This window comes from Buceros rhinoceros, unplaced genomic scaffold (assembly GCF_000710305.1).
Source record: "Buceros rhinoceros silvestris isolate BGI_N320 unplaced genomic scaffold, ASM71030v1 scaffold26322, whole genome shotgun sequence".
Lineage (NCBI taxonomy): Eukaryota > Metazoa > Chordata > Aves > Bucerotiformes > Bucerotidae > Buceros > Buceros rhinoceros.
The window spans coordinates 19937-31020 of NW_010399863.1; the positions used below are offsets into that span (position 1 = coordinate 19937).

The window sequence follows — 11084 nt, forward strand, 5'->3', positions numbered from 1 at the left end:
CCGCTTGTAGCATCACCCCACTCTGTATGCGTGCAACATGCTTGTAGCATCTCTTGATCCTTCATTACCCCTGTATAATACGGTCTTAGTTAACCCTGTCTCAATTTACATTGACTGGTGGGCAAATAGTGGACCCACTATGAAAAAACAACTACCGTGAGAGGAAATCAGGAAATAATTTGGCAGAATTACACCAGACAAACACTGCACAGCAAGTTAAGTGGTGGCAATGGAAAATAACTTCTGCAATTGAAATTTCAGGGGAAATTCACTTTTGCTGAACATAATTACTGAAGTTGGAGTGTAGCCAGGGACTTAAAAATTAACACTCTTCCCCCTACTCATATTGCCCTGTGAGTGTATGTCTTCATGGAAATAAGCAGGTGCTCAGACTTTGGGCTGAAGCTTCACCCAGCTCACTAGAGTCCATGGGACTGTGAGAACAGCTTTGGGTTCTGGAGCATGTTTTTATAGCCCCAAACATAGGAAGGGTTATGTAAGTCCGATAGGCAGCCTTGTGTCTTGGAGGGTGGGAGATTCAGTGTGAAATAATGAATGGTCATTGGTAATGAACACACATTTTCTTGGGGAAACCGTCACCCCGAAAATAACGACTGAGCTGTAGCTGCCTATTGATGGAGGCTGCCATGTCTCTGAAGTTTAGAGCTCACTGGGTAAAATCTCAGCCCACCTGAAGACAGTGGAGGCTTCACTATCCTCCAGGCTTTCACACAACATGTGTACAGAGGCTTCTCCTCTCCTGCCCTTCCTCCCCATCTCATCACTCTCCAATGTGCAAATACTTACTCTTGTTCTCCTAAACGGTAATTGGGAAGACGTGTTTCCCATAATTAGCAGGGGGAAGTTAGATTTTTACAGATTTTCTTCCCCCTTCTCAATTTTTTATCAGCTGGAGGTACTTAAATCTTCATCAAAAATTAATGAATAAAACAACCTCATCTTTGTTGAATTTGTTTCCTGCGAACTTCCTGAGCATACAACAATCCACCATGTAGGCAGAGTTCATTTTGCAATGTGTTTTAATTTTTGGCCAGATCCCCATTTGAGAAGCAAGTCTGTGACCCAGTTACGGCCACATCACTTCTTTTCAGAAGCTTACCAAACCCTATCTTGTGTCCACATTATCTCCCTCTGTCATCAGTCTTTTGTGATATTTGGGAACCCTTCTCCAGTGATGAGTTTAATCTTATTCAGGTCCACTCTCATACCCTTCTGTCCTTGTGCTATCACTGCACTCAAATCTTCCTCCTTGCTGGTATATGCTCACTGCCCTTCTCACTATGTCCTCATGGCAAACAAGTGCACCTTTTCCTGCCTGCTCTCTGAACATGGACTTCTCATCTGCATCTTAATCCTTCACTGTCCTGTTGTCACCGCTCTTATTCCGGTTTGAACCCTAGCGAGCCCCAGCAGCAGAGTCCTCTCTTGAATGCTGGGTCTTGCCCAGGGCAGACAGTCATTCGGTGGGATGTGTGTCAGCTCTTTATCACTGTTCTTGTACCACTTCCACCGAGGTCAGGATTTTGCCGTGGGTTTTATTTCCACCCATGTTTGTAAGTTATTTTTTTAAAAAAGCTCTTACTGTCAGTTTTTATTGTTTGCATTGTACATGGCTGAAGGCCCCAGGCACTGTGTGAACAAACTTTTAAGTACGTCCAATCAAAATACATGTGAGAATAAAGAGAGCGAGGACAGAAGATAGATATAAAGGCCTGGTTTGTATCTTGCTGATGGTGAGGCAATTCTGTGGCAGAAGTGGGACCAGGATGTCAGTCGCCTTGCACCCTCACCATTGTCTTCTGTTCTGACCTGCTGTGCACCAAAGCATTTCCCCAAGCATGCATTTCTCTCCCAGCTACTTTGGTCAGAGACAATCCACTTGGAGATTTGTGTCCATGAGTCCATAGCAGATGTAGGAATGACCACTTTGCCACCCATCCTCCTCTTCCCTTGCTGTCACACCCTCCTCCTTTCCTTCTTGCCCTGCCTTTGTTTGTGAGGAGCTGCAATTCTCTACAGTTTGAACAATTTCACATTCTTCCTATCAGTGCCTGTTTTTCCCACCACTGCCTTCAAAGACAAAATACTTCTGTCTAGTGATCCTGAGTACTACCAGCTGATAGACAAAGATCCTCAGAGCTCATAGTGGACAGTACCTCATGTTCATGAAAGTACTATTGTGTCGTCTTGTGAATGTAGGGAATGTCTAGGCGTTAGCAGGGTGGAGGGGTGGGCTGGTGCAGTTTAAGCTCAATAATGGAATTTATTAGAGGGGGGAAAAGAAAAGAAGTCCCATTACATTTCTACTACATGGTATATCACCCCATTTTAAATCTTCTTTGGTGGAAAAAATCATTGTATATTGATGACAGCAGAAATAATTCTTTATCTCATTGTATGTTCCATATTCTTGGGGTATTTTATTTGAACCGAGATGGTTCAAATCTGGAATGAGAGCAGGGATTTGCAACGATAAAAACCTTGTCTGCCAGATCACTTTATCTTTGGAATTTGGGGGAAGTTATTTCTGAGCCAATACTTGAGTTTAGATCCTGTTCCCTAGAAACCTATTGACTTCAGTGGGGGTTTTCAAAAGGAAAGGTAGGCAGTCATAGCGTGCTTTCCTTATTCACTGCAAAACCTTCCTGAGACTGTTGACAAATAATAAGTCGATCCTGCTTTTGAGAAGTTTGTTCATTTCAATTATAAAGTAAAAAGTCTGAATGATTGTGCCATGTTCGTGCTGAGGCGCCGACCGAGCAATTAGATTCATGCAGAAGGATTGCACATCCCTCTGAATCCAGCTGCAGGACCGGGCCTGTCCATGTTTATGACCATAAACCATAAAGCTGACAACATTTTTTTTCTTTAGAAAGGCTGGACTGTTATTTTGCATGAATTTAAGCCTTTCTAGTTTCCCTTAATGGGTCAAAATTGACGTAATTCCAGAGTCTTTACACCTTCTGTTTGAAGCAATGTGGCTCAGACATTTATTAGACACAAATATTTTCTTTTGCTGCATCAAGAAAATGTGGCTGATGAGGCATCTATAAGGATTATCAAAAATGCATTTAGATTGTATCAGCATTAATATTTTATTTTGCTGTCAATATGCAATAAAAGATGTCATCTCAAATTCACAAAATTATTCAGAACTGTAAAAATTGATTCCTTGGTTGCCACAGATAATTTCTTAACAAAGAAACGGCCTGGTGGATTTTCTTGCAGGTAGCTGAAATTCTACTTTCATCCAAGTTCATCTAGCTGAATTTGCCTTTTGTTAAAGATGTTAAAAATCATGATGTCTCATGTCAGTAATGATAATGAAGGGGAAGATTGGCTTTAATGACATTAGAAGAGTCATTATGTTTAATTTATTGCTAATTAATGCTGCCAGCTTTCATATGCTTTGTCTAGCTGTCATGTGCTTGTTATATGTCTTTTTTTTTAATGTGTGTACACATCCCTCCCCATTCATTCATTTTTATTCTGACGATTTACACAGCTTTCTCTCCTCTAGGTTTCCTCCACACATGGTCCCGCCTCACCATAGTTTACATACAACTGGAATCCCTCATCCAGCCATAGTCACACCGACAGTCAAACAGGAATCTTCCCAGAGCGATGTCGGCTCACTCCACAGCTCGTAAGTTATTCCTTCCTGTATCTTGTTTTTAGAACACTCAAATCATCACCTGTGGACGTGTGGCTTTTAAAAAAGCTTGGGTTTGTGGGAATCTTTTTGCTGTAAAATACTTTCTAATTGCTTTTTCTCTTCTGTTCTAATTGATTTCAATGTGGTTTAACCACCCAAGTGTCTCAAAATAATGGTAGCAGTCTTTCAGAGTCATTTTGTGGTGTAGACAAGTAGTCATTAATTTCAACTGTTTTAACAAGGAAGTGGAAATTTCTTGATCAAGATTCTAGCGTCTTGACTGATTTCCTTGTTACTCAATGCCCGGTTTGAAGCTGTGAGATACTGGGTACCCAATGAGAGATAATAAATTAATTAGAGCATAAATGGCTTGTTCAAAGCTGCAGAGAGAGCTGGTATTGAGTTCAGGTTTGAACAGAGGAGAGCCCTGGTCTACCTCTGCCCAGACTGCTTCTGGTGCTTTTTGCCTTTTGTTTCATGGGTGAAGCAGAAAAGCAGCATTCTGGTTGCCACTGATGATAGGGTGTAATTATTTCCTCTGCCATCATGCTCACAAGCCCTTCTCATGAACCCATTTTCCTGAGTGCCCATGTCCTTCCAAGGTTCTTCTAGGGGCTAAGAGGCTACTTGGTGATACTGCGTAAACATGAGATAGTCTTCTTATAATGCTCTTAAAAGTGTTCTCATATCGCAGCCACTGTTAAGACTCGAGAGAACCTTCTGGTCCTCTTACTAGAAATTTCTGAGGATTAATGCTAGAGTGATTGAGGGGATTAATTTAATAAATTTGCAAGGGTTCTCACTGTGAGGTTTCTGTCTGTTGTATTTTCATCCTTCAGAAAACATCAGGACTCCAAAAAAGAAGAAGAGAAAAAGAAGCCACACATAAAGAAACCTCTTAATGCATTTATGTTGTATATGAAGGAAATGAGAGCAAAAGTTGTAGCAGAATGCACATTGAAAGAGAGTGCAGCCATCAACCAAATCCTTGGTCGAAGGGTAGGTAACAAGGGAGAAGCACAAGAGGGGACTGAAATGCGGTAGGATTCAAACTTTCTAAATGACTGTGTTTTCCCAATATTTTGATAATGGTTAGTAAACCAAAGGCCTTGGTTTGGTTTTTGGTTTTCACAGACACTTTTTGCCAGTGTGGTCATTCATGGGGAAGAGGGGAATTAATAGCAGTGTTATTTCAATGTTAGTTCAATGACCTGTAGGTGGAAAAATCCTAGATTTTTATTTTGTCCTAAAAGAGGCAGAAAAGTAAATGGGGAAGGAAAAAGCCTTTGGGTGCAGTTCTAGTATCAGCACCTGTGAGACCTAGAAGAGGAGAGGGAGTGCCAGTGAGGAAGGGAGGGGGAGACGTTCTCTAAACTTGTAACTGAGATCTGCCTTAGGACAAGTGTTTCAGCTTCTGGAATCTCTCCCCTGCTCTTTGGTTTTGTTCAATTTTCTTAATTCTCCTTTCTCATCAGGAGACAAAGGGGCGAAGTGCACGTAAGTGGTTAGTCATGACTCTGTTAACTGGAGTTATAATCTAGAGTTATAAATAAAACATGAATGTCAGCATGCCAAATCACCTGTTTTTATCTTTTCTTATGAAAATTGACTCTGGCCATATTTATATATAAATAATATCCTCTGCTGTTAGCACACTTAGAAAAACCAAACCACTTGTGCCTTTTATTTTGTCTTTTTCTCTTTTCTTCCCCTCAGTGGCACGCGTTATCCAGAGAAGAACAAGCGAAATACTATGAACTAGCAAGAAAGGAACGACAGCTTCACATGCAGCTGTACCCAGGCTGGTCCGCACGAGATAACTATGTAGGTTCCTATGTAGGTGGAATTTTTTTTAGTAGTAGAGCTTGTAGAAATATATGTGTGACCTGCTGCACTACGACCACACATTGCACACAAGCACTACTTGGAAAGTGTGCCTCAGGATCCCAATCTGGTAACAACAACTGATGCTTCCCTCTGCGATACTAAAACTATGGGGGATAATTCCCAGCCCTCCACTTGGAAGAGGCTTCCTAGCTGGGACTAGTAAAACGTTAGAATTGGGTCCTGACAGTAGAGCTCTGTGAAGAAACTCTTGCCTTCACTTTTACCAGTGTCTGAAAATGCTGTTTGGCTTGCTGATCATTTTAAATTTCATTTTTTAAAACAAAATTTAAAATTTCCCTAGTAAGGCTCCTCTCCACCAAAAAGATGGGTCATTAGTGTCTTGTGCATATCTGTGTGAGAGTATAGTGGAAAGTGGAAGAATGACTTACCCTAGCTTCAGAGAAGGACTGGCAAAACCAAAAGCATGATGTGTTTGAAAGTCTTACTCTCAAGTGGGTTAAATGAATTATTCCACGCTCTACTGTTCTGTATTTCGATTGTGTTTTGCTTTTTCATGGCCATGTTACTTTTTTTTTTTGCCCACCTCATTTTTTAAAGTCTGAGTTGGTGATCAGTCATGGAGTGTTCTTAAGATTGATTCCCCCCTCTGTGGTTTCAGCCTGTTTTGTAGCTAAAAATGGTAGAATTTTCTGTTACAAACACAAGGTCAGTGTTGTAACTACTTACTAGTCATATATAACCCCTTTTTTCACGAAGGGTAAGCAGTGCAGCTGGTAGTAAGTGTTTGCAAGCCTAAACCCGTAAATTCCTGACAGATTTATGGATTGGTGGGAACTCTAAACCCTCTTTAATAGGACTGTAGCAGTATCTTGATTTTTTTTTATTAATTTTTTTTTTTTTTTCACAAAATAAAAATCACCTAAAACTTTCAAGGTCTCTAACTCTGGAATAAAACCTGCTCCCTACCTTCCAGGCAGACTTCCCTGCAGGTTTAGGGACCAGCAGCTATAAGATTGATGTCAATTTTGTATAGTGTTTCACGTTTTGGTTTTGTTGAACTCTGTCTCTTCCACCATCATCACCACTGCCTATTTTACTGTAAACATCCTATTTTGCTGTAAATCACATCAGCTGTGCTTCGTATATGGCAACATTTACCTCTGTGAGAATCTGCACTTTTACACGTATGGATGGGAAGAAGGCCGTTCAGAGAGCAGCAGCAGCTCTCTGTGCTCCTCCACCGTTTCGGCTGTGGAGAATACGCACGCTCGCTTATTTAGCAGTATGTACTTAAGGACATCTTTTCAAATCCTTCTGTTCTTTCTTGATCGTTTCTTTCCATCAGGCTCTGCCGCTCTGCCTCTCTCCCTCCTTTGTTCGCCGTAGCAGGTGTATCTGTGCGTGCTCCTCAGAGGAGATGTTGTTAAGCCGGATGTGGCACTGCTTCTGCCTGAACACATTTTCCCTTTCTTTTCGGCGTAGTCTAGCCTGAGACTCTCAGACTACAGGCTTGAGGTAGTTCCTCGGCACTGTGCAGTATTGTCTTCTTGGGTGTTCAAAGGGGAGTATAGGCTCGACTGCGGTTTCAGGAACACTCATTCTGTGCGGCGACTGTGCCACCGACAGATGGGCATGTACAAAGCCTTCAATGTTCAGGACCTTTTACTTTTGTCCTCACCGTGTGAGCACTGAGAAGCCCTTTCTTCTTAAGCTAAAAAAGACAGGATGAGAGACCTGGCGCTTTCCGAGTGGCTTGATGCTGTACTCCCAAGTGACCTTCAGGGGGAACCTTCCTGCCTGAGGAGAGCACTGAACCTTTGCATCACGCGATTGCATCATCCACATGATTTACTTATTTCTCCTTTCCTGGACCATTTAGAGCTCTCAGAGTTCCCCTCCTCCCTCAACGTGTTGTAGGATCTTGAGCCCTCTGCACATCTAGCAGGGGACCACCTTTGGGCTGCATGAAATGGTTCAATTGTTAGGCCTCTCTCATCAGGCTCAAGGATGAGACCAGCTGTAGCCCAGGTCTTCAGAAACAGGAGCAGTGCATTCAAGAAATGCAGCTTTCAGCCTGCTTTTAAATAAGAGAAGAGGATTCAAGGAATCAAGGAATCCCTCGTGGCTTGGTGTCACAAGATACATGTGCTCTTCCTGAGATCTAATTTAAGTGCTGGACTCCAAAGTATATAAGGGTCTAGTCACCTTGCCTGCCGCTTGCCTAGAAAATCAGTAGCAAAGTATTCTGCAGTCCTGTCAAAACCCGTGTTTTGACATGGCTCTGTGGAGGGAGATGCCAAAATGTTTAGCAAGTATTTACACCCACATTTACTTGCAGCCTAAGAATTTGTATAGTATGGTGACAGAAAATGATACAGACCACCTGCACAAGTCATAGGAGGACAATCTGAGGCAAAGGGAAAAGTAGTCTTCTGCAGAGCGCCTGCAAAACTGCTGCCATAATTGTTTTCTTAAGTCCAAGCATTAATTTAGCTGTGTAATCAGATATCTTCTTGTAGCACAGAAAGTGAACAAGCAAGCCAGGTGATCCTTTCTCCCTATTTCCTTTGAAAAGGGTCTAAGTTAGTGGGACCTCTGTCTGTTTTTTGTTAGGAACAGTTTACAAAGTCTGCGTAGAAAAGGAACCAGAAATTCGTGGTCCTGTATATCAATATCAACTGTTTTTAACAAATTGCTCCCTAAAGAGGTTGTACTACTTTAATACCTGGCGTGAAGAGCTTCTAAAGGACAGGGGACTGTTGACCTCTGTTCTAGCTGGCCCTGGCATAAAGAAGTTAGAAGGTTTCAAATTGGAATAACCCTCGAGTTCCCAAGTGTACTGCAAAATTAAGCAAATTTGCCACAGGTGCAGTCTGTTAATTAGGCAAGTGGCCTCCTTGAGATTAAATTAAAATCAGGCTTGTGGCCCTGAAAAGATTGTCTAGTTTTGGTTAAATTGTTGTAAAGCTGGAAATAAGAAAGAGTTACTGTCAATCTAGATCAATATGGATGGAGCAGAGTCTGAGCCTCTTGTGTCTTTGTGGGATAAGTGGACTTCAAGATACCATGTTTTTCCCTATTTTGTTCTCAGGGAGCTTTAGGAGCAGTGTTTGTCTGTCTTGTCTGCCTGTCCTGATGGTTGCTGTAGCAACTGACTCAGAACAACAACTTTCCGTATCCCCGGAAGTGACCTCAGAGGTGTTGGGGATGATTTCTCAGCGATGTCCAGGCTTCAGCACTACGTGCATGTTGCTTAAAAATTCTTTGAAATGGATGATGCACACAGCTTCTTCCATCACACCAGAAGGCTCTCACGAACAAGACTTGCTTGTGGCAGCTTGGACAGCAGGGTGGCAGTTTACAACCCTGAGAAAGCAAGGGGGCATGATTACAGAAGCCCTGTGCTAAAAAGCCGGCTTGTGGGAAAGAAAAATATGACAACAAATCAAAATCCAGCATTCACATTGGGGGAATTTCTTACTAATATGTTCCAGGGAACATATCATAGTGACCATCCAAAAGTTAGAGTGTTGGATGTGCCAAGCTGAAGCCCATCTTAAGCATTTAGCCGGGAGCCAGACCAACCTTCTGAGAAAGATGTCTACCATGTGGGAGAACCTCTTGGCTTCACCACAGATCTGTCCAACCCTTCAAAAGTGCTGTGAGATTCCTTCTTCCAAGATAAGTTTGTTGCCTCTTGACCACAAGAGACTGCTCATGTGGTGTCTTCACCAACTTCTCTCCCTACCACATCTTCAGAAATCAGGATCTGTTGTGCTGTTCAGTTGACATTACTGGCCTGAAAGTCATTGCTTTTAGCATTTTGGGAGCTGTGAAATGAAATCACTGTCCCCTGCACTGGCCTTCTTGTACTGCTCTGCAAATGCTGTAGCTCAGCATTAGAAGAGTTTTCTTGGAAAATAGTTTTCCTCTTTCGAGCTGTACTTACTACTTTGTAACTCTTCTCTTGGAAAACAATCGTTAGTTTCCAAGAGAAAATCATTGGTTTCTGTTGGGTTTCCACAGAAGTCAGGCTCCTGGTTGTCCTCTCCCACACTGCTGGAGGGAAACAGAGAACGGGCCTTTCTCCCTTCAGTCAGAAATCTTAACAAATTGCATCATCTTGTGCGACAGTATTTGGGAAAGGGACACAGTTTAGCAAATTACTACTGGTTATTTTCCTTGTGATAGTGCAAAATATGGGAAGAGTCTTAAGTTACATCTGGATTTTTTTCTTGCCCTGGCTTTGCTTCCTAGGTTGTCAGTACACTACAAACCTGCAGATTAGGATTTGCTCAGTACTGTGGCTTCCTCGTCTGCTTTAGTGGTCGGATTTGAGTGCTGAGGAACAAAAGGGGCTCAATCTGATGTCAGTCATGCTTTCTTTCTCCCTTCTTCAGTCTCCTTTTTTCCTTCCCCACCCCACCAAAACATGCCCACGAGTGATTTTTGAAACTTGCAGATGTAGGAACATAGAAGCGTCAAATGTTTTTGTCTTCATGATGATCTTACCTCGAAAGAAGCATCTTGCAAATTGTTCTGTCCCCTTCCCAGCTGCTTGTGACTTTGATGGGTGTTAGCACTGGGGGGCTGCAGCGAGGCTATCCAAAAAGGGTAGCCCACAGGGTGGGCAGGCAGACCCATCCCCAGGGTGCAGCATCCCCTTGGGGCACCCCAGGCACCAAGGGTGAGCTGGTGCCACACTTCAGTGTCCTCCCCAGGGAGCTTCCCGCACCAGCCACAGCCCCATTGCTCAGCACCGTTTAGCCAGGACACGTGTTTTGGGGTTTTTTTTAATCTTTCTCATTTCTCTGTTTCCTGCAGGGAAAGAAGAAAAAGAGGAAAAGGGATAAGCAGCCAGGAGAGACCAATGGTAAGTAAAAATAAGTCTAAATCTCTTACTTAGTGGAAGTGTGGCAATCCTGGTGTGATGCTCCTAGGTACGGGGGAGGTGGGTACAAGTCGCCTGGCCTCACGGGGAGCCGGTCCCTATACTAGACAGCCTATTTTTTTAATGCACTCCAATTATTTACGCATTATTGCCCTTCTAAAACTAGTAACCTAGCCATTGCATGTAAGAGCCTCTTGTGACGTTAGCTGAATTTGTGCGTAGTGACCGCTAAGCCTTTAACTGCAGAGCCGTAGTTGTAATGCCTATGCCATCGTTTATACAGTCACCTGCTTATTGTGCGCATATGTGTGTGCGTGTACGTATGTATGTACGTGTTCGGTATTAATTTGGGCTGTACCTGTATGTCCTGATGCATGCCTTACAGTGGTAAATCGCACCCGTTTTAAATTAAGGAGGTTTGCCATTCTATATAGGAAATTAGAAATACTGCATAGGCAATCTCATAGTCAATTTTGAAGAAGCCCTGACTTAGTTTTTTTGAAGCCTTTGTATAATTTGTTCTTTTTTTTCAGAACACAGCGAATGTTTCCTAAATCCTTGCCTTTCACTTCCTCCGATTACAGGTGCTAACGTCATTTTGAGTCATTTAAAATAGTTTATAAACTGCTTTTTAATTTTTTCCTGCCATTATAGATTTAAACATTAAAC

The 11084-nt window shown here is 42.5% G+C and overlaps 1 protein-coding gene across 1 annotated transcript in view; it reads left to right on the top strand.

The window, feature by feature from the left end:
• LOC104489496 (transcription factor 7-like 2) overlaps positions 1–10999 on the top strand; it is a gene marked incomplete at both ends in the record, with an annotated part of 19128 nt that extends 8129 nt beyond the window's left edge. Inside the window, 5 exons of the mRNA XM_010131661.1 lie at positions 3542–3667; positions 4516–4675; positions 5393–5500; positions 10349–10397; positions 10949–10999. Coding sequence (XP_010129963.1) covers positions 3542–3667; positions 4516–4675; positions 5393–5500; positions 10349–10397; positions 10949–10999 — 494 coding nt within the window. The remainder of the gene's footprint in view (positions 1–3541; positions 3668–4515; positions 4676–5392; positions 5501–10348; positions 10398–10948) is intronic.
• Between the last annotated feature and the right edge of the window lie 85 nt (positions 11000–11084).